Genomic DNA, 23819 nt, shown 5'->3' on the forward strand with positions numbered 1-23819 from the left:
CAATCTAACTTCTAGACTACTACCCAAGAGAATCTATGCAAAATTAGAATGAACAGATTGATTCTGTAGACATAGTATTTAGCCATGGGCCCATTCATGAATGCCTGCAATTAAGTTCTTATACATATTATAATAATTTTATTTGAAATTATAAGATTTGCATAATTTGGCTAATGTACACAACTATCAGTTCAGGGACTATACTAAGTCCTTTATGTACTTTATCTCACTTTATCTTTATAATGAGAAAAAAACAGCCTAGAGATTCAACAACTTAAGGTTGTACTACCAGCAAGTAACAGAGTAAAAATTTTAATTCAGTCATTTGAACATCAGAAAACACTTCCCAATGAGCCTTTTCTACTGCTTTATACTGCAGAGGTATTTGAAAAAATCTGTGGTAACACAGTGAAAAAGCAGTTAAGAGGAAAATACCTTTCCTATAAAGAGCTGCCACACCACCAATTCAAGGAGAAAGGAGGTCTCTAATGAAAGCCCCCAATAAAATCAGTTTTAATTTCTTTTTTCTTTAAGACAGAGCAATAAAAATATCTGACATCTCTATATTTTATATTAAGAAAGGCAAACATGAATGATTATATTATTATGCATAGTAAAAATTATATGTCAGTACACTGAATTAATGAATGATTTCACCACCGCGTTAGGTTTAGAAGGTAATAATACAAAAGCTCAAGAGAAGTGTACACATTCCCCATTTCCCTTTATGTGGCTGCAGTAACTCCACTCTCATCTAGGGCTGATCAACATACCCTATATAACTCATGTCCACAATGCGGGTTTCAGGGATGAGTAGATGATCTCATCAGGGCCATCTATTGTGATTTCTAGGGAAGAAGTTACCAGAATTCTTCCTGGGGATGACATGGCAAAGGGGGGTTAACAATGGGAAACCGCCTCGTCACTCAGCTACAGGGGAAGCGCTGAAGCTGCTGGGCATGGCTCCATGAAACCTGAGGCCGAGGCTGGCTCCTGCAGGTAGAACTACCTCTGAACCTTTCAGGTTAGCCACTAATTAAGTTCCCTTTATTAGTCAGGATATTTGTTTTGGTTTCCTAATCCCCTGTGACCAAAGATTCCTAATTAAAACAGGCAGTCAGATGTTGAGATACGCATTTTTAAAAATATCCTCTATTCCTTTTCTGGTCTTCTGCCACTGAAACCACCTAAGAGAATTCATTGTAGTGCACATATTTTAAAGCAGGTGGACCTTAAGAAATGTCAGTGTGGGAGCTAATGATGACAGCACAGGAAAACAGAGATTTTCAGTTTCAAAAAGCAGCAGTGTTGGTTAACAATTTTACAGCACCGTGCGGCTGACAAACCTTAACTTACAAGTTCTGCATCAAATTACCCCAGTTTTACTGAGCTGGCAATTCAGTCCTTCTGGATCAAGGATCCCCTTAAGAATCTGATAAAAGTTAGAGATTCCTTTCACCAGAGACCTGAAAATATGCAAATAAACCCATTTCCCAGTCAGTTTAGGAAATTGAAGTACTCCTCCATCTGAAGCCCACCCTTGCAATCCAAAGACCTCAAGGTAAAAACTCATACAGTACCAACTGCTTGGGCAATTTGAAAAACAGAAATGGAGCAACCAGCATCTTCCTGGTCAGTTTCTCAAAGAGATTATCCTCTATGCTGGAGACCCCCACGCATCCCCTCAAAGATGCCTGACAGATGTTATCCTTTAAAGAGCCTTTCTCAGCCACAGTAAACTGCAAAGGCTTTCATTCACTCATCTTCTAATGATTACAATAAAAATAAGGCAGGAATCAGGAAGAACTGGAAAAAAAACTTGGCGTATTCTGTCATCAAAAATCGAATATGATTTTTTATTATTACTACATTTCCCTGTCCAATCAATTTTTGAGTTACTAGGAATGCTTTATGTAAGCATATTAAAGTATTTATAATTATTTCTATAAAACACAGGACCAAAAGCCCTTAGTATAATCTCCCTTTCTACACTGTTCGTTTGAGAAAATGAGCTTCAATAAGTTATTTTCTCTATAATGCACACTTCCAGGAGGTAACTTGCTGTAAGAGAAGGCAATCAGTACTATATCTGAATCTCTCCCATTTAATCTGCAGTAATTAATTACACTAAAAAATGTATCTATAAACCCCTCAAATATGACCAAGAAGCAGGTAAATTCAATTACTGCTATATATATCAGGAAACAGAGATATGCAGAAAAATTAAATGCTTTATTCCAGGTTGTCATAGCTAATACATTTACACTTCAAAAAGCTCCAAGCAACTGATTACCACAATTATTATTTCATTATTCAAATAACTCCTCACTAATTGTAGACAAATAAACTAACATGGTATAGAGCAGTAATCACAGATAATGGCTTTTCTATATGTACAGTTGACTCTGAACAAAGCAGGTTTGAACTCTACGGAGTTTTTTTTAATCTTCCTTGTAATTTTCTTAACAACATTTCCTTTTCTCTAGCTTACTTTATTGTAAAAATACAGTATGTAATAACAAAATATGTGTTAATTGACTATGTTACTGGTAAGGCTTCTAGTCAACAGTACGCTATTAGTACTTAAGTTTTGTGGGAGTCAAAAGTTGTATGTGGGTTTTCAATAGTGCTAAGAGTCGGATCCCAAACCCCTGTGTTGCTCAAGGGTCAACTGTATTTGTGAAATAATGATTAATATATGCTTTCCTATTCCAGTTGCAGAATAAAAGTCTGAAATCACAAACTTTTAAAAAGCATGTGAAACACAACAACCCTACTCATTTTATAAAATGAAAAGTTCCATTTTGCACTTTTCTCAATCCATCTTGAACTTCCCATGTGGGAACTCAAAAGCTTAATAAAACAAATCTCAGTGGCACACATCAGCTCTATCAGAAGTCGGACAATAAACCCTACATCTTACCTATTCACAGCATTCATTGCTTTCATTTTTTTCCAAGTTAAACTTTGAATCAGATGTCTTCTAAGTTCTGTTACAACAAGGTTAGGTCTGTTTCTGCCTGCTCATTCACCAAGGCTCATGTCCCTCTCGTAAGGCAGACAAGATTCTTCTTCCCCCACTTCCCTTCAATAGAACCTCTTCTATTTTCAAACACAGCCAGCCTAGCTTGGTAAAGATCCCGGGCCAGGATGAGGCTTTGGAGGCTGCCTGGGAGGAATGAGGTCTGCCTCCAGAGTGGATCAAGTGCCTGGGAATAAACCCAGTGCAGGAGCCAGGAGGAAGGCCACCTGGGAAAGGACGTGGTAACCGAGAAATGAGGGTCGGACAGACGGGCTTGCTAGTTCCAGAACACCATCAGCATCAGGGAGGGAAGGAAAAAGGCAAGACTGGTTTTCAACTTTTTGGATTCCCAACACATTTTCAAACACTGGAAATGCTGACTAGGGGACTTTTCTTAAAGCTGTATGTGCACAAGATTGAGGAAAATATCCAGTTTCCATAGTGAGAAATAGGGAGGGGTGGACGACAGCTACAACCGTGTTATAAGCGCTGCTGAGCGCTAGTTCTGCTCAGATATCCTGCTGCTCAAATAGGTCACTTCTCAGAATTGGGGAGCTCATTTAGAATAGAATGTTTACCGCCAGGCACCGATTTCTACTGTGCCCGAGAGGTGGTTTTCCCACATTCCAGTAAACACTTGATCCTTCTTAGGTGCCAGGCTGAGTTAAGTCTCCTATCTCTTACTGCAAGGAAACTGAATCCCACTCTTACTCACAGACCCACATACAGCAGCCAGCAGGGCATGACTAATGAAGTGAAGTGAAAATAAATATGACACTTTGATCACAATGTAGGGCCCCAGAAATAAAGTAATACTGGTATAACAGCTAAAGAAGGGGACGGAAGTACAGCTCATGTTATTAAATCTGGGGACACGAGCTGACCGTTGTCTGGGTCTGCCACAGGCAGGGGCCAGGTAGCACCACATAGGGGAGGACTTAAATTTCCAGAGCATGAGAGCAATTAGGAGATGTTCACAAGAGTAAGACAGGACCCGAAGAATAAAGAAACTGGGGTCCTAAGCGTGTTTCTGAGAATGGGCAACTTGTGGAAAAAACAGACAAGCCCGATTATGAAAACTAAAACAAAAACACAAGGTTAATGCTAAACTGATAACTAAATGCTGAATTTTAAAATCGTTCTTGCCTGGAGTCAGAACTCATTCCAGAGACTGCCATGTGGCTAAGCCAAGAGGTGGGAATCAAGAAACGGGGTTTAAGAGGTAGGGGCGGGGGCGGGGGCAGTCTGTGAAGGCTGGGCTTCAGGCAGAGTCTGAAAGCCAGCTCTAACCCAAGCAGTCAAGATGACTAACACGTAGTGGAAAGCAAACTCAAGAAATCATGAGTCATCCTTAAATGGAACCATCGTCAGCGTCAGTAAGTTCTCTGGGAACTTGGAACACACAGGCTTGAACAAATATTTTGGAATCTAATATTTTGCACCAACATGGAATCTCTCCTTCATTTTGGATAGGTCATCGTCGCCCTTTTCTGTCCTCAGAGCTCTTCAGTTACCACATAAGGCTAATAATATCTGTTTAGAATGTTTTTACCAGTCAAAAATAGCAATGAGAGCTGACCTTCTGGAAAAATGAATTATTACACTTGAACTCCTCACACTGAAGGAAGGCATCCACAAACCATTCATTCTGGGCTGGTATCATACACATCAGAAAAATCATCAGTGGACTAATGCTCAGGATGAGTGTGGAGTGTGATTTCACAATCAAAGTTGGGCAATTAAAATCTGAATTTCTATAAAGTAAGATGAGTTCATTTTCTCCCACACCTCTTTCGACTGAAGAAAACGTTTGCTAATTTCCTGTTATAGACAAGGCATTGTGTAAGCTGCTAAAGAGATTACAAAAATAACTAAGACCAAAAAAGAAATACTTGACTTTAAAGTAAAAATAGAGCTGAAAGGTTAAGTATTTATTTATGAGAGACATAATGCTTCAAGATGTAATTCAAAATATATTTCCAGATATTCTTACAGATAAAATAGCCTGAACCACTACTCATAATCATATCAACATGGATGAATCTCCAAAAATATTATGCTACGCGAAAGAAGCCAGGCACACAAAAGAGGACATTTTATATGATTCCACTTACAGGAAGTTCAAGAACAGGCCAAACCAATTTATGACAGTAGAATTCGTTATATGACATCTGGATCGTGGGGGGAAGGCTTGACTTGAAAGGCCAATGGAAATGTCCTCTATCTTGTTTGTGGTGGTAGTTATGCAATTGTCAAAGCGTACTAAACTGAACAATTAACTGTATATTTTATTGTATGTAAAATATGACTTTTAAATATTAAAAAACACCACTGGACTAAAAAATATTAGCAGGAATAGAGTGTTCAGATAAAATCATGACACGGGGTTACTGGTAGTATACTGTATACTTGATCTGAACAGCATTTATAAAGAAAATATTTCCAATCTGATGTAATGACTATAACAAAAGTTTAATAATATAGTCATATTGCCTCATAGATTTCAGTCATGTATGAAAGATCCTAACATGGAAAAATAACAGGACTTTAAAATAGTAATAAAAACAGAATTTGCATCCATTTCTTTCTGCCCCATCAACTGAAAATAAAACAAGTATTAATTTGCACCATCTGTATTACTCTATTACTAGGGTACTCTGGCTATTCACAGGGAAGGAATTCTAGAGGTTGACTGTCTAGTACAGTAGCCATTCCCTTTCCCAGCCCCTTATTCATGAGGGATATATTCTAAGACCCCCAATGGAAACCTGAAACCACAGATAGTACTGAACTCTATATACTCATATACCATTTTTCCCTATATATATAAATATATATATATTTTCCCTATATATATTTTTCCATACACATACACACACACACACCCCTATCATAGTTTAATTTATGAATTAGGCACAGTATGAGATTAACAATAACTAGTAACATTTAAAAATTATAACAATATACTGTCATAAAAAGTATGTGTATGTTCTCTCCCTCTCTCTCTCTGATCATCAGCTGATAACCTAGATGGCTACTAATAGACTAAAAAGCAGGGAGCACACAGCATGGAGATGCTGGACAAAGGAATGGTTCATGCCCTGGGTGGGATGGAGCAAGATATCATGCTACTCAGAATGGTGCACAATTTAAAACTGATGAATTGTTTATTTCTGGAATTTTCCATTTAATATGTTTAGATCATGGTTGATGGTGGGTAACTGAAAACATGGAAAGCAAAACCACAGATTTTGGGGGTGGGGGTTAACTTAATATCAGGATTTCTTAAAGGGAAAACACTTAATGAAGCATATCAGAGTCTACGTGGGGCTTTTCTACCCTCATACAAGTTCTGATTCATGCCTCAGGGGCTTGGTTATGACTCCCAGCATCCCAGCCAAAGTCAGTCACTTCCAGACAGGAATGAGTCACATCCCTCAGCTAGCATGGCAGGAAGGCTAGAGAACAAGTTCCTGGCTGAGAACCCAGGAAATGGGTTCCTTAATAGGTCCTTGTCCCTGTCAAGTTAGGAGAGGAAAAGGGGAAAAGGTGGAGGGCAGGGCACAGGTGTACCTGCTCTGTTCCTCTTTCCTCCTCCTTTGTCAGCTCAAGGACACTGCACAGATTGCCTAGGCCCAGCCTCTGAGCTCCTTCTCCTTTAACTTAAGGAAGGGAGAAGATTGTGCTAAACTGAGCTAAGAAGGAATACTAAAGGGAACTGGGAGTGACCTGCCAAGTTTTGGTCCTTCCCAACCCAGTACTAATGTTTTAGCCCATCTACCAAGAAATAAAGGGGCATAGGACCATACAGCAACAATGCCACTTGCTCACCTTTGCAAGGTGCATTAACAGCTGTAGAAATTGATATAAGCAAAACTCCCCATGGACGATTCCCCCAGTACAGCTGGAATTGTAGGTCTGAAAACATTTGCGGTGTTTCACACATTAATCTAATGTACATCTTGAGCCTGCTTATAGTCCTGCTTTCTCAAGAGTCTAAGGCCATGTTATTTTTAGAATTATGAGAAGAACAGCTGCACTTGTTCGCCATCCTCCGGTGAGGGCCCCCCCTGGCTTTGGATATACCCAAGTTCTGTTCCCAGCAATGCTATCCTCCTGGTTCAGCCTCTTCCCCCTCAACAATCTTTAAATATAATTTGCTGGTAATCTGTTGGCATGTTTGTCTTCCCTGTCGATCCGCCTGCTCATCAAAGGCAGGCTGTTTCTGTCTCCTATGTTGCTCAATTCCTAGTGCTAAGCACAATGCCTGGCACATAGAAGATGCTCAACAGACACTGGGAAAATGAATAAATTTCTGCATGCATTTTTGTTTTTTATCACTTATTAGAATACAAGCTCCAGTGAAGACAGGATCCTCTATACTTGGGGTTTTGTATCCTCAGACCTTAAATGACCCACAGGAAGTCTTCAGTAAATGCTTACTGAATTAACAAAGATTGTGAGACAAGATAAACCCAGGGCTCTGAACTAAATTTATCTCTACACATGTGACTTCTTAAAAGGGCAATAGACCTGATTTATGAAGGCCACTGCTAGCAAATTCCATAGTCAGCTTTCAAAGGGATGTTTGTGTGTGTGCCAAACAAGTTAAGACTGTGATTGAATGTTTCAAAATAAGTATTTTGGAGTATAAAGCAAGCCACCAGCCACAGTTTAGGGAACTGTAACTCTCAGGAAAACCATGATTACCCTGTTGCTCAAAAATCATTTGTTGTGTTGCCTACCCTTAGAGTGGATGACAAGGCCTGTTAGAAATGTTCACATCTCCTTCATGTTTCGTAAACTGCAATGTTGTGGAAGCCTGTACCCAGTGGGTCCTAAATTCTATTTAAATTTAAATGGAGGCAGGAAATGTGAGACAGTCTGGCTAGCAATCTTCTGAATGGAGTCTAGATTGAAACCGACAGATGACAAGAACTGCAATTCTAAATGCAGTAACTTAAGAATAGAATTTTGGCTTTTACCGAAAAGTCACTTCAATGAAAGGCTTACATATAGAGCAAATATCTTAAGTTCCACCTGATCTGGGGATAAAAACCACCTTCTTCCTTTCATTTTGCTGTCATCTACCCAAATGGAAAGAGTATCTAATTTTTCTGAGGTCTGATGCTCCTGAAGGAGGTGCCTAGCAGTGTTAAATTTAAACAATTGGATAGAGGCTGAATCACACCCAAGGTTCAACCATACAGAATGAGAAGTGTTATTTCATATGCCTATTGCGCAAATTAGGTAGAGAGTATTTTGTTTTTTTAATACCACTAAATTCAAAACAATTCAAACCATAAGAGTAGTGAATTTTTTTTGTGTTCACATTTCAGTTTCATCTTTTTTCTCTGTAACATACTCATCTCTTTCAACAGAGATTTTATTTTACTCCAAACTTTTAGATAATACTCAATGAACAAATTTTATTTTATTCTTGTGGACAAATTAAACATCTGAAAAATTTCTGTTTAACATAACTGCCCATTCAAATTACAAGAAATGCTACATATTTAAAAACTACATATTTTACTAGAAGTTTAGATGATCAATATCAAAAATACTACTCTTTAGGCTTTAACATAAACTCTTATATTTAACATTTAAAATCTTATGTTTTCTAGATTAATGTTCTTATTTCTTAAATATTTCTTTAGTGTAAAGGCTATCAAAATATCATTTAAATTTTATAAGTCTTTACACTACATCCTCTTACTTTCCTTCCTAAAATTATATATATTCAGAGGGATGGTACAATTCTATTGTAAAATGCATCTACTGGAAAATCCAATTTAATAACTGGATTTACATTTCTCCATTTTCACAGTTTTAATGACTGAGACTACTTATTCATTGGTAGATTATGTGCCAGAAACTCTCTCTCATCCTTACATACATTAATATATTAAACTTACAACAATCCTATAAAGTATCATTAACCCTTCTGTATTATTATCTCTACATTTTTTTGATATGAAAACCAATGTTCCAAAGTTATAACAACCTGCCCATGGGTTGATCTACACCCAAAGTCCTCTCTTTCCAAAAATACCATATAGCCTTTCAATAACCAATATCTTTCATTCACTCATTGAACACAAATTTATTGATCACCTTCTATGTGCCGGGCATTCACTGAGGTGATAGTTCTCCTCAGATCCTCCCAGTTTAATAAAAAAGAAAAGATTACAATGAGCTGTGTAGATGAAAGGTATAGCTGTTGAAGAAAGGCAAAATTTCTAATAAAAAACAGAAGCAGTAAGTCTGGCCCTGGCTGATGTGGCTCAGTTGGTTGGAGCATCACCCTGTAACCAAAGGGTTACAGGTTCTATTGATGGTCAGGGCACATACCTAGGTTGCAGGTTTGGTCCCCAGCCTGGGTGTGTACAATCCCTGGTCTGGGCACATAGAGGAGGCAAACAATAGATGTTTCTCTCTCACTCCCTTCCTCTCTCTCTAAAAGCAATGAAAAAAAATGCCCTCAGGTGCAGATAAAATTTTTTTAAAATGTTAAGTCTGGGTCAAGAGATAGGTAAAACCTGCTACTCATAATTAACAACATTAGTTCATAATTATTGAGAGATTTTAGTGTATCTGGCATATAATCCTGAAAAGTACAGTTTTTAAAAATTATATCACTTTTGATACAATCACTCCTGAATTAGGTTCTAATATTAGCTGCATTTTACAGACAAGGGAAAGTTATGTTAATCTTTCAAGGTCACACAGCTAGTGAAGGTCTGGGCTAGAATTTGAACTCATGTCTATCCGTAACTGTTTCAATACTGCTGGCCTCTGTCTCTGTGAAGAACAAGGGTAAGTGTTTGATGAAAATTCTGGAGCAGAGGAAGGATAAAGGACTCTGAGGAGAATGATGGGCCAAGTGAAGAGCAAGAAAAGGAGCTAATGTGGGATAAATAAAAAGGACCACAGGCCAGGAGAAGGGCCCATTTCTTCCTCACCACAGTCAGCCACATCCTAGGCCAAGTCAATGTAAGGCTACTGTAACAGATGGCAGAAGCCATCTTTCATCACAGGAAAGAGTCATCCTTTTATTTCAGGTCCCAGTAAAAGCACTGCTAATCAAATTCAGGTTTTCATCTGCAAATCCAAACATCAAGAAAAGATCAGCTTCACCTGGTCTCTAGTACCTATACTTACCCAGGGCTCTCGGGGAGGGAGTGGGGGAAGGTGGATCCCCTCAGGGAGACAGACAAAGGACCTAGGCTCTCCTTCACCCCTCCAGACCCAAGTAGGTGCAGGTTCCCAAAGCGCCCACAGCCCTCTGATAGTGGGGTTTGGGTATGCAGGGTAATGAAGTAGCTGAGAAGGTCCTCTCTCAGAGAGCCAAGATAATCTCCAATTCTGAAGCCATTCAGATAACGAGGTGACAAAACTGAGCTGCCAGCATTCACAGTGGTCAATAACTGGAAGGGGTGGTGGAAAGGATGTGAAACTCACATGCGTTTTCCACAGAAGGTCTGCGATCACTCCCCTCCCCGGCCTCGGGACTGCCTTCCCTCGATGAACGGGGGACTCTCCGAGTATCCCCCCTGCTTCCACAATCCAGTGGTGACTATGGAGTCATGTACAACCCTGAGCACTGGGAATATCATCATTAATCTCCCCCTCCTCTGTTCTGTCATATTCTAAAGGCTCAATTTGTAATAAAAGCTATTTACTGCTTACTTGTCTTCTTGCTCACTCTTGTGCATACACTGCTACAGTGGTGTGCGCGTGCACATACACAAGAGTACACAGACTTCCGTTACAGAGGCCTGGCAGCAACTGGGAGAATGTGAACTGCAATCCTTACATTCATGAGCCATTTATCAAGGGGCCACCTAAGTATCCACCCTAGGACCTTTTGCTAAGATTTCCTGAGATTCCCCTGAAACAAGTTTCCTGGAACTTGGGAGAGCTCAGTCAGTCTGAAGATCGGTGAGAGTATAGGGGAAAATGCACACACAGTAATTATCTCTTCGCAGAAATGACATGCTATTCTTTCAACTCCTTTATCTTTAAATACACGTGTCTGCAGCACAGCTGCTGTCCCGATCCTCCTCAACCTGACGGTTCCTGCACTTAGCGCGACACAAGGCAGCGCCGCACGGCAGCGGGGAGGACTTAGACCTCTCTGAGCTTAAGAGTAGCAGTTCCCATGACTGCTTTTAATTTATACTTATTCTTTTGTTTTTGTTGTTGTTGTTGTTGTTTTAGGGAGAGAAACAGATCTGTTGTTCCACTTGTTTATGCATTCATTGGTTGACTCTTGCATGTGTCCTGGCTGCGGTCGCACCCACAACCTTGGTGTAGAGGGACGACACTCTAACCAACAAAGCTACCCAGCCAGGTCTCCCGTAATGCTTTTAAATGCAAGAATTCATTAGAATGGTAAAACAGTAACTGCCCCTTGTGGAATGTGAGGGGGAAAGCTCCACCCAGCACTGTACATCCCACCCTGACTCCTCATAAGAAGCCCACAGTGCTGAAGAAACAGGCTCAGAGAAGCCTAGAAACTTGCCCCAGGTGATAGATTCATAGGAGACAAAGCCAATGCAAACTCAGGTCATCTAAAAGCAAGATGTTCCTTTCCCCCCTCTTGCCCCTCTCCATCAACACAGCCTTCAGTCATGCTTTCTTCCTTTTAATTTTTTTTTTCCTATCCTCCTACGGATTAACTTTCCCCTAAGAAACCAAGAAGCTCTGTTTAAAATCTTACTTTTCCTAGGTAGCATCTAAGACTAATAAATTTGTACTCTGTTTCTTTACTATTTGTCTCACTTAGAAACAATGGTGGGTTTCCTTTGTTGGGTTTGTTTTTTGTTTTTTTTGAAAAAGAGTATCTTAGGTTTTATGCAAAGTAAGCAGAGTTTAATAAGGAACAGAAGGAAATAAAATAACAAATGAATGCAACTGTTTCCAAGTGTAATATTAAAAAATAAAACTTAAAATAACATTGCATTTTATATGTGGGAAGGGTGCCTTATTTTTGTCTAGGATTCAGGGGCAAGTAATTTCTCCTGAGAACTTCGCACAAGCTGGGGGTGGCAGAGTGGGGAACAGAGCTTAAGGTGCGTCTGTGATGCCACAAAAAAACGTCAGCCATCATCTTGTCTGTTCAAAGACTGTTTTTCAAACATCTAGATATAATGTCTGGAGAAATCATAACAAATTCAATTATGTAAACACAATCTTAGTTTATACAAAACAAGCTTTATAAACAAACCTACAATTTGCATAATTATACTTTGGGAAAGAACATCTATTTACATGACTGTGACCTGCGGCTAAAGTTCTGCCAAAGTTAAAATAAAAATTATAGAAAAGAGAATTTTAAAAACCAATAGCTTTTTTCCCTAATTTCAAGTATTTGTATTTTAAAATGTGGGAAATAGTAGAGTTTCAATGTCCTAGATTGAAAGCATTAAATATAAAAGCAACATCTGGACTTCACAAAAGAACGTATTTTCTTTCATTTGTATTTTTGGCTACTGAATAACTTACTGCAGCAAGTTTTTTCAATTAGCATTCAGATATGTAGCCAGGGCAGTAATAAATACCATGGCAGAGAAAGGTGCCTATTAACCCTTCAACTTGTCTTCTACGCAAACATTCCATCTGATGCTTTGGCTGAATAGTATTGGAATTGCTCTTTGGTACACATCCAAAATATTTTACTGTTGATTTTCTCTGCTAGTATTCTTTAAACTGGCTGCTTCTTAAAATGGATGCTAATTAATTTTACTTGCAGTGTTAAAAAGCAAGATAAAACTAAAAGAAAAGCAGTAGTAACAGTAATAACAATGACTTAAGACAATCACTTGATTGTATTAAATTCTCACAGTCTCTATCTTTTCATATGAGTTACCAATTAGTCAAGAAGTACATTTTCTTGGTTGAAGGAATTTGGGAAAGATGTTTTTCTGTTCTAAAACTAGTCATTTTTCCACTGACCCAGCCGTGAATGCATTATATCAAAAGCAAATCAAGCAGCTTAAATCTTATGGCATACAAAGCCTCCATTATAATTTAAGATGAAAAGAAGAATACAAAGATAATGATGAGGAGAAAGAGGATGAAAATGAAGAATAAATGGCTATCGTGGGATGATGTGTGTGGAGTAGTGTGTATGCTTGGGCAATTGTTTTGCTTAGAATGTGAATTTAAGTGAAGCTCATTTGATGCAGTATAAAAACTGTACAGATTTTTCTATAGCTGATAAGATTCTTTGTAGAGAAAATACTTTTTTAAAAATGCAGGTTGTAGCTTTTTTGAAGGACTACTAAACTTAGGTTTTAAGGCTTCTGGTGTTAAATGATTCTAAATATTTAATGGTTTCTTTAATTTCTTGACTTGCGCATGGTATCACAGCAAACTCATAGGAATCAGTATCAAAAGTAAATTTTGAGGGGTTTTTCAGAATGTTCCATTTTGTTTTTTAAAAAAATTATAATAAAATTGTGTATGTTTAAAAACACAGTCCCTTAACAAATGTCTGTTTAGTATCTAAAATGGGAAAAGCATTAGGATATGCAGGCTGTGCGGTACAAAGGTCAAATAAGATGGCCTGTTGACCCTCCATGACTATTAGCTTTTAAGATATATTCAATTGGCTAGAATACAAAACACAACTGAGAAGTATGACAACAGAAGAAAATCTAAAGTATTATTAGCTAGAGTGAAACTTTTATTAAAAAACAATCATTTTAATTCAATCTGCTACAAATGCCACTTGGAGAGTTCAAGACCAGCCTTTAAAGCTAGATTGTGGGATTCTTAGCAATACATTATAAGCTTCCCTCAAGAATTTCAGAATTTAAATAGTATCTCTGGTATAAATAATCACAGGAAATTTTGGGGTGAATTTCTTGATTCCTAAAAGAAAAATAAAATGTACAGCAATCAACATATGGGGCTATTGCATCCATGTGAGAAAAAAGAAAAAAGAAAGGAGTGTGTGGAACTTGTTTACTCTTTTAAAGCTGAGTTTTTGTCAGAGCCAAAGAATAATGAGAATTTTAAGAGGAGACCGGGGAACCTTTTGGAAAGTAATTATTTGACCTGTGAGTTAGAATCTGGAAGACAAACTGTGATGTGGATTTCAAACTGAAAATAACAAAAGGTTTATGAAAAAGGACAAGACTGACTATGCTCAAAAAGAAACACTGTAAGGACAATTTGCTTGGTTTTTCGGTTGCCACGATCCTGGAAGAAAAACAGAGATAGAGATAAAGAAGAGATATGTATATGAATGATCCCCTTGTCGTAGCAAATAAGGCAGGGACAGCATCAAGGTTTATTCTTTGAGAAACCATGGCACATTTTGAAATGCTCAGGACACTCCCTTGTCCTAACTGCTGTCCCTCACTATCTCCTCACCCCTTCTAGGGCTGGCCCAGGAACTGCCTCTGTAGAACTATTTTAGATTCACCAAAGCAAGGTTACATGCTTTCTCCTTGGTACCAGGACTGACCCTGGTACACATCTTGATTACAGCATTAATCACAGATTACTGCAATTATCTCTTCCCTGCTTCCCCTTCCTAGGTAGTGAGATGCTGGAGGTCAGCCAGGACTGGAGCCTAGCTGAGTGCCTCATAAAGTATGCACAATCAACATTTTTATAACAAATAACTGAGGGAATCTCAAATGTCATAAAAGAGAATTCTGCTAGGACCATAAAACCACTAAGCATTATGTTAATCAAATTATTTTAAAAGAGTGATTTGGCTTCTGGCCAAGATGGTGACGTAGGCAGATATGGCTCACCCCTTTGCACAACCACATCAAAATTATAACTAAAATATAGAACAACGATCACTCAGCAATGTCAGAAATTGAGTTGAATGAAAGTCTGACAACTATGGAATTGAAGAAACCACATCCATCCAGACTGGTAAGGAGGGGTGTGGATGTGGAACAGGCTGGCCCCACACCCACGTGGATAAAAATCCAGGAGGGATATCTCGGGAGCAAGGAGTCACAGACCCACATCAGGCCTCCTGGTCCAGGGGTCCAGTGCCGGGAAGATAAGTCCCCACAACTTTTGGCTGCAGAAACCAGGGGAGATTGAGTCAGTGGAGGAGGCTGCTGGAGCCCTAGGCAGTTTCTCTTGGGAAACCCACACATGGACTCACCTACTCAGACTCACTTCCTCTGAGCTCCAGCACTGAGGTGGCAGCTTCAAGGGCACCAGTGATACCCAGGAAAAGATTGAAGTGTCTGAAATCAGGGTGAGCAGAGCCCACTGTCCCTCTTCCGAACCCTCTCCCACAGAGAGTCAGTAGGCTGGTGCCATATCTGAGACTCCGTCAACCTGGCTAACACTGTTTGCCAGGCCCTGGAGATCCCCTGAGACTCTGTTCCATCCCACCCAACTTACGTCCTGTCCCACCCAACTTATGGGCCCACCCAAGCCATTTTTCCTGAAGAATGAATGGTCTTGGCTCCTAAATCCTATCAAACAAGAAACAGCTGGCTTCAGTGAGCCCTAGTGGCAGCCAGATTAGCATCACAGCTTGGCTCTGCCTGGGCATCTCCAAGCCCAGCACAAGTGGCAGCCCTCTCAGGTTGCTTTACAGCTCAGGCAGTGTGCCCCAGGCAACACCCAGGTTGGGACAGACCTTGGCCTGCACAACCCGGGACACCCCAGGGCCAACACACCCAGTGGACAACTACAGACCACATCAGGGTACCACCACCCTGCCCCTGCATGACTGATCCTCCACCAGGGTGGAGTTTGGTGGCCATTGGTCACAGCCAGTCCTTGCAGCTGACTGGCCTGGGTAAATCCCTCCCATTGATCTGCCAACAGCAACCCAGGCTCAGCTACAAGGAGGGCATACTCAGCCCACATGAAGGGCGCACCTCCAGTACCTCACTTGGGTGAGAGGGGTGGCTGTGTCACTGGATCCTACAGGACATCTACTACATTAGGCCACACTACCAAGACATGGAGTCATAGCAGCTCTACCTAATACATAGCAACAAACAGAAAGGCTGCCAAAACAAGAAGACAAAGACCTGGCCCAAATGAAAGAATAGATAAAATCTCCAGAAAAGTAGCTAAACAAAATGGAGATAAGCAATCTATCAGAAGGAGAGTTCAAAAGACTGTTTATAGGGATGCTCAAGGAACTTAGTGTGGACCTCAAGAGCATAAAAAAGACCCAGTCAGAAACAAAGAATACACTAATTAAAATAAAGGACAATTTACAGGGAAACAACAGTAGAATGGATAAAGCCAAAAATCAAATCAATGATTTGGAACATAAGCAAGCAAAAAACAACCAATCAGAACAAGAAGAAATGAGGATAATATAAGCAGCCTCTGGGACAACTTCAAGAGGTCCAACATTTGCTTCACAGGGGTGCCAGAAGGAGAAGAGAAAGAGCAAGATATTGGAAATCTATCTGAAAAAATAGTGAAAGAAAAACTTCCCCAATTTCGTAAAGGAAATAGACATACAAGTCCAGGAAGCACAGAGAGTCCCAAACAAGGTAGCTGCAAAGAGGCCCACTCCCAGACACCATTATTAAAATGCCAAAGGTGAAAGATAGAGACCCTTAAAAGCAAGAGAAAAAGAAGCTAGTTACCAGAGGTTGCCAGATGGGAGGAGGAAGGGGGAGAATGGGTGAAGAGGTAAGGGGATTAAGAAGTACAAATAGGTAGTTAAAGAATAGCCATGGGGATATACAGTACAGTATAGGAAATGAAGTAGACAAAGAACTTATACGCATGACCCATGGGCATGAACAATGTTAGGGGGACTGCCTGAGTGAGTAGGGGGTGCTGAGTGGAGGAGGGTAAAGGGGGAAGAATCAGGACAACTGTAATAGCATAATCAATAAAATATAATTCAAAAATAAAAGAGTAATTCACTTATTCATCCTTTCAACAATGATTTGCTTGGCTTCTACTGACTATCAAGCACCATTCTAGGCACTAGGGACTTAGCCTAGAATAGGAAGCACACAAGACATCTCCCTTCAGGGAATCTACATTTTAGAGGACAGTGAAGAGAGTTTTGTTTTGTTTTTTAATTATAGCAATGAAATATCTACAACATTTGGGCTATTTTCTAGAAAATCCAAGTGATCTAGTCCCAGTCCCCAAAAAACTTACATTCTAGTTGTGGGGATAATTTATGCGAAGATAACGAATGACAAAGATGAAATACAAGATGAATGTTAATTGGGTAGAAGAGAAAAAGAAGAGGCGTGAGAATTCATTGGTGGGCACTTTGGACTAGGAACGTCAGTAACAGCTTTCCGGGTTTGGGACAGGCTTGGGAAAAGAGGAAGTGAGTCCGGTACTACAAAGAAGGGCAATGGTCTTCTTTGCCAAAGCAAAGTAAAACTGTGTGAGACTTGTTGGGAGAACAGAAAATTCTCCCCTCCTGCTAACCTGTTCTCCTCTTCCTCTTGTCACCACTTTCCATCTAATCATTCAACTCAAGTTCCAGACTCATCGAGAGCCCCTCTCTGCTTCCTGGAAGCGATCAGCCTCTTCAGATCCCACAGATGCTGTCTCCTTCATAAGCCCTCACTCACTCATCTCTAATGCCATGATCACTGCATGCATTTCTGAGCCAGGCTACTGGAAAGGCTCACCTCTACCATCTCCTCTCATCAACCTACTTTCCAACATGCTGTCGGAGATCTTTCCAAAAGCAAATTCAATCCTATCACTCTTTTCCTTGAAATCTTTCAGGAGCTCCAAATCACATACACAGTAAAATCCAAAATCCTTAAACTGTGGGTAACGGTCTTCACGGTGCAACCCCTCCCTGGCTTCCCAGTTTGGTGATGGCGCCCTTCCACCACAGGTGAATCCCAGATTCTCCAGATCTCTATGTGGCTGCACCTGTCTGATCCTTCTGAGAAGCTACCTGCCATTCTCTGCCCACAACTGTGTACATTCCTCAAGAATGGCACTTGCTGCAAATAATTGGTTCCGGGGAACCTACCTCTCCATGGCCAGAGGCTGCAGCTTACTCATTTTTAGTCACCCAATACCCAGCCCAGCACCTAACCCTGTACCTAGCACAGCACGTTTGCTCTATTAATGTTGATAAAGCAAAACTGGGGCTACGACAAGATTTGCAGGTGATTAAACACAAAGTAGGTAGTGAGGTGATAGAGATTGTGCAGGAAGACAGTGAAAAAGGAGCCAATAAAAACAACAGAGCGGTGCAGCTGAACCATTATCTCCCGGAGGTAGCAGGCCTCTGCCCACTCCCCCTCCCCTACTCTCACCCCAGTGACAGGACCATTAGCTGTGGGGATCAGACAGTAAACTCTTCCGTAAACAGACTGGGAATGCAAAACCACCAACCACCTAAACCAAAGACTTTTTGCCTGAACTGACTTGTTTCTATAACCCCCTTCTTTTGTAAGAACACTTTTCCTCTCTCAGTAAAGTCTGAGCATGGAAATGCAAGAAACAAAATAAAACAACATACTAAATATAATAGCTACATTCTGGCTACAAAAGATGTTTCCATCGCTTTCTACGTCAGCAGGAAGAGATGGTGAATGCAATCCACTGATTATTTTGGGAGCTGCGGAATGCGCTCCTGGGGGCAGCTAAGGACCCTCTCCTGCACCCCAGGCACAGGGTGCCCGCCTTGGCACATGACCTCCACCTGCACCCCTGCCACAGGGGCTGCAGGCCAAATAGTTCCTGCAGCTCCCTCTGTGGTTGGTTGGTGAAGCTCACAGAGAAAATAAGTGGCCTTTTGCAAAAATGCTCTCATGCCAACGGGCTGCCTCATTCGCAAACCTTTGGGCATAATTTCTGGTGGCCGTGAATCAAGCAAATATGGAAGAGATGCCCGTGGTGAGATTTACCATCTTTGATACTCTAGATTGGTTCCTGCCAAACAAGGAGGCAATCTTTTTGCCTGAAGTACTACACAGTTCTTCGAAAGCAAGCAGAAACTTACTAGATTAAAAAAAAAAGAAGCCCCCAAGTCCCAGTCTAGTAGAGGGCACCCTTTCATATGTGTGTGTAAAATACCTCTGTGATGTAACCAGGGACTACATCTAGTTTAAAGTTTTTCTTTTTGTCTCTTGCAAATTAGCTGATGATAGATGTTTTATCCAGGCACTTACGTCAAATCATTCTCCTGCTCTGAATTATGAAGTTGCTATTTATAAGGAGAGTTCATAGAAATCTTTAGTACCTGAGTGGGTTTTAAATTATTATACAACTGTTAGTAGTGACCACCATGTACTAGGAGAAATATGTTAGTCAACAGCTTTAACACAGCCCTGTGTTACAAAACTAGAGGCAGAGGTTAAAATTATAATCTTCATTTCACCAGAGTTTCCTTTCCCATAGTTGGAAATTATAATTACTTCATAAAAGGCTGTATGCCATCAGCCTACTTCTGGTAACCTTTTAAAAGACTTTTTTTTTTTAAAGTTACGATTGTTATAATGACAAACTTTCCATTGGCAGGGTAAACATTTGCTTTAGATATACAATCAATGCAACCCACATTAAATTCATATAGCAACCAAAAATTGATGAGACATATTGATATTTGTTGTCTGAGAGAAAATATGTTGAATTGATCCCTAGACACACTAAAGTATTCATATCAGTAGCCAAAGGAGGGTAGGATGAAGGAGGAATAACAATATTTCACTTTTTCTTAAATATACCTACACTTTGACTTGCTAGAACCAGTATAGACTACACCTGCAATTATAAATAAAGAGCCTCCTGCCACACACTTAATAAAAAAATATATGATGCCACATGATCATGTAAGCACAGACCAGGCCAAGCCTGTTTTCTTTCTAAACTGAGATCTACTGACAGCACAGGAAGACAGACAAAGCTCAGAATGTTTATTTCCATTTGGGTTTTTGCCATTATCTATTTACCATATTCAGTATAAATAGTGACGCCTCACCATAACTGACAAGACTATTTTCCAATGAAACAGGCTGCTAATTTTATAACAACTTTTTAAAGTTTGCTATGATTTATATTTTTATGTAATCGTGATTTACTATTAAAGCCTGCCAATAGCATTACACATTACCTGAGAGCAGGAGTCACCAGGTGAAAAGTGCATCAATCTGTGCGGGTGTCACAAATCAGAAAACCTGGGTCTGAACCTTAACTAGCTGTGTGAGAAGCCAGCAGATGAGGGCATCGTGGAGTAAAACCCCTCTATTCAATTTGTCCCTGGTCAAGAAGTGAGCAAGTTCTAGGAATTTAAATGAGTAGCGACTACAATAGCCAAGATAGAAAAGCAATTTAATTGGTTACAGATGGATAGAGATATGAGCTATATCTCTAACACATGCACACAAACACATGTATGGTATAATAGTATTCAGCCACGAGAAAGAAGGAATCCTGCCATTTATGACACCATGGCTGGAACTTGAGGGCATTATGCTAAGTGAAATAAGTCAGGCATAGAAATACAAATACTGCATGTTCTCACTTATGTGAAATGTAAAAGAGATGAACTCAGAAACAGAATGGGAAGGGATTGGGAAATGTTGGTCAAACTTCTAGTTATGAGTAAGTTTTGGGGATCTCATGCACAGGACAGTGATTACAATACTATGTCAATACACTTTAAAGATGCTAAGAGAGTAGATCTTAAATGTTCTCACCACAAAAGAAGGCTACGTAGTAATCATTTTGCAACACATAAAAGTATCAAATCAATACATGGTACACTTCAAACTTATACAGTGTTACATGTCAACTATACCTCAGTAGAAAAGGGGAAAAATAACAAATACATAAGCAGTGCCTAGACTGTGAAAGGAAGGAAAAACCACACCTAACCCCTAAAATTGTTACTTTCTAAAGTTATTACAGACGAATAGGGCTTTAGAACATGAACAGGAACTGTTATAGTTTAAAGTGATCTGTCATCCAGGAAACTGAGGCGGAGTCTGTTGAACAGATCGGCGTGGTCATTTAATTGCCAGTCTTGTGCAGGGACCCCATGCCATCGCTCCTTAACAGTGTTCTCTTTAAAAACCTAATTTTTCTCACTACGCTCGTGATTGCTTTCCCCTCCTTCGCCTCCTCCCACCCCTTCGGTTTGTTCTTTTACTGTTAAACATCTCTTCCTCCGTTCCTTTTACAATTTCTATGGCTTTTTAACTCTAATTAGCAATGGGCTTGCCCCACCCCCAAGCTCCAGGGGCCTTCTGGACTCGTAGGAAATGCCTGCGGTCCGCCCTACCTAAGGGCTTCCTCCTCTGCTTACCACCGCGCGGGCTCTGCGGAGGAATAAAGGCTGCCGGCCCGCGGCCACAAATCAGTTCCCCGGGCCGCCCCACCCGGTCCCAATCCTGCCTCCCAGAGCCGCTTCCACCTAAAGATGATTCAGGTGGGTCACACCCTCGCTCTCCCACCCGGGCCGGCTCCCCCCGCCCAGCCCACGGGCGCGCCGCCCACGCCGGCTCTGCGGAATCCCCAGCGCCTGTTCGAGGCAGAGAAAATGATCCAAGAGTTGTTGTTTGAGTCACGACTCCCCGCGCGGCGACGACCCCCTGTCTCCAGAGAGTGTTCAGCAGCGGCGTCCTCCCCCGTCCCCCAAACTGTCCTGGGGCCCCCGCGTGCCCCGCGCCGCCCTGGCCTTCCCGGGGGCGAGCCCAGCCGGGGAGGCGGCGCGGCTCGGCGGCCCGAGGCGGCCGCATTGCGGCCCCCGGACGGCGGCGCGGGCTTCCTGCTCCCCGCCCGGGGAGCCCTTCTGCGCCCCTCGGGGCGGCCGCAGGTCCCCGCAAACCTGCCTCGCGCCCGATGCGGCGCCCACGCGCAGTCCCCAACTTCCTCCCGCGTGGGCCGGGGCTTTGGGTGTGGACGTGAGGGCCCGCGCCGGCCCGACCCAGGGAACCCGTCGCTCACCGATATCTCCATCCTCGTCGTCGTCCTCCTCCAGCTCCATGTCTAACAAAATGTCTTTGGTCATCATTTGCATGGCTCCCCCGAAGGCGGCTTCGAACTTGGCGCGAAGTTGGGTCTCCCGGGTTCCGGAACGACGCGGCTCTCGCGGGCCCGGCGGCCGGGTGGGGACCGCGGGGCGGGTCTCGCTCCCGGCTCAGGGGCCGCTGCGCCCAGCCCGCGCTCCGGGAAGCCCAGCCGAGGCGGCCGCCGACACAAACCCGGCGCCCAAGGCTACCACTCGCCACTGAGCATGCCCAGTGCGAGATGCCGCTGGCAGCGGAGTGATTAACTTCCCCCGGTTTGTGAGGCGCGCAGAAGGAAGTCGGGAGACCGAAGGGGGACTGGGCGCTCGCCTTCGGCACACGAGTGGCCGCGCAGAAGGGCGAGGCGAGAGCACAGGGGGAAGGGAGTGGACGGGGCTCCCCAAATGCAGCCGCCAGACGAGGCAGCTTTCTGTTCTACGGCCAATTATAGATACTTATATGGGACTTGCTTTCTTTGAAATCTATTACTGGAGAGAAGAAAACGCTGCTGTGACTCACGCTGAGAGCCCTGAAGATGAGCCCATTAGGACCGTGCTTAAAGGCGACGTGGAGCCAATGGAGGATCTTAAAGGATCAATTTCTTTGGCTCTAAGGAGCGAACGAGTATTCTGTAGGGAAGAGGGGGAGGGGGAGTACTGAGAAAAGAGGCAAAACCCGTAAATAATTTTTTTAAAAAACAAGACAAAAAAGCGAGATCTAAGAAAATAAGTTCACAAAAGACAGGAGGATTTCCGCATGAAGTGAGGTTAAAGAGAGAGAAGCGCCCCCTACCCCTCGCCCGCTGAACACGCACAGGGAGTGGTCGAACGTAATCACCCGAGTATGCAGCCCGTTTGGACCTTGTAAAGCTGTTTCCTATGCGTCAGAAAGGCAAAAGAAACCAAAGACCTCCACCTTGTAAGCTAAACAGTGTGAAAAACTATAATAACTGAGGAAACAAAGTACTGAAATAAAATTGAGGCACAGAGTAAAACAATGCATTCCTGGAGACCAAAGAGAACAATAGGATGAATCCAAAGCGATTTCTATTTTGAACACACATGGAATAGTTGGAAATGCAGGTTCCTAGCATCGTACATCTGCAGAACTTTTTTCAAAAAGGCTGGTGAATTTAGATGGGTACTCTTGTACTTCTCAAAAGGGCTCGAGGTATATTTGAAGTTCTTGCTTTATTCATTGTCTAACACGTACTGAAACTTTTTATATGTTTTCCACTGAAGTACCAGAATTATTATGATAATTACAATAACACTAAGACTACCATGCATTTTATTTTCGCATACACATATTTTTGATGTTTTTTTAATGTGAAATAACACATTGAGATTAATCACAAGTGGGAAACAGCCATGAGTATGCATTTCAAGACATCAGGAAATTACTTTTAAGAAAATATCCAGGAAACACTATACTTACTTCTTAAAGAACCTTTCTGAATAAAGAAAATTGCTTTTACTATAAAGAGAAAACAGTACACTGAAGATGGTGGGGGTTGGGGAGGAGAAAAGATGGAAGAATACAAAAGAAAAAAAATGAGAAGGAGAAAAAACTTTTAGTGAACTCTCTCCCCAGTGCTTGTGGGACCTACTGTAATAGAAATTGCAGAGCTATTTTGGTTACGTGACCCGTTTTCACAATTTTCATTTAAGAAGTATGTATACAGTGCTTTTTATGTGCTCAGCGCAGTTTTAACTGTTTTACATTTAGTTCCTTAATACTCATAACAACCCTAGGAGTCGTTACCACTCTTTTACTGATGCGCAGTGCAATTGAGCAACCTCCAGAATCACATACAGAGTAAGTGGCAGGGCTGGGAT

At 41.5% G+C, this 23819-nt stretch overlaps 1 protein-coding gene across 4 annotated transcripts in view; it reads right to left on the reverse strand.

Moving 5' to 3' along the window:
• ANO6 (anoctamin 6) overlaps positions 1-22291 on the reverse strand; it is a 190336-nt gene extending 168045 nt beyond the window's left edge. For 2 of the 4 annotated variants that reach the window (XM_054591208.1, XM_054591207.1), the window contains exon 1: positions 2924-3211. Coding sequence is in view for 2 of the 4 variants with exons in the window: in XM_054591205.1 (XP_054447180.1) it covers positions 21920-21992 (73 nt within the window). In the remaining 2 variants the exon portion in view is untranslated. Of the gene's footprint in view, positions 1-2923; positions 3212-21919 lie in introns of those variants that run through there. The other 2 variants (XM_054591205.1, XM_054591206.1) reach the window with 2 other exon arrangements.
• Positions 22292-23819: the final 1528 nt, after the last annotated feature.

The sequence above is a fragment of the Pteronotus mesoamericanus genome, unplaced genomic scaffold (genome assembly GCF_021234165.1).
Source record: "Pteronotus mesoamericanus isolate MK-2021 breed Mesoamerican mustached bat unplaced genomic scaffold, CSHL_Meso_final scaffold_21, whole genome shotgun sequence".
Lineage (NCBI taxonomy): Eukaryota > Metazoa > Chordata > Mammalia > Chiroptera > Mormoopidae > Pteronotus > Pteronotus mesoamericanus.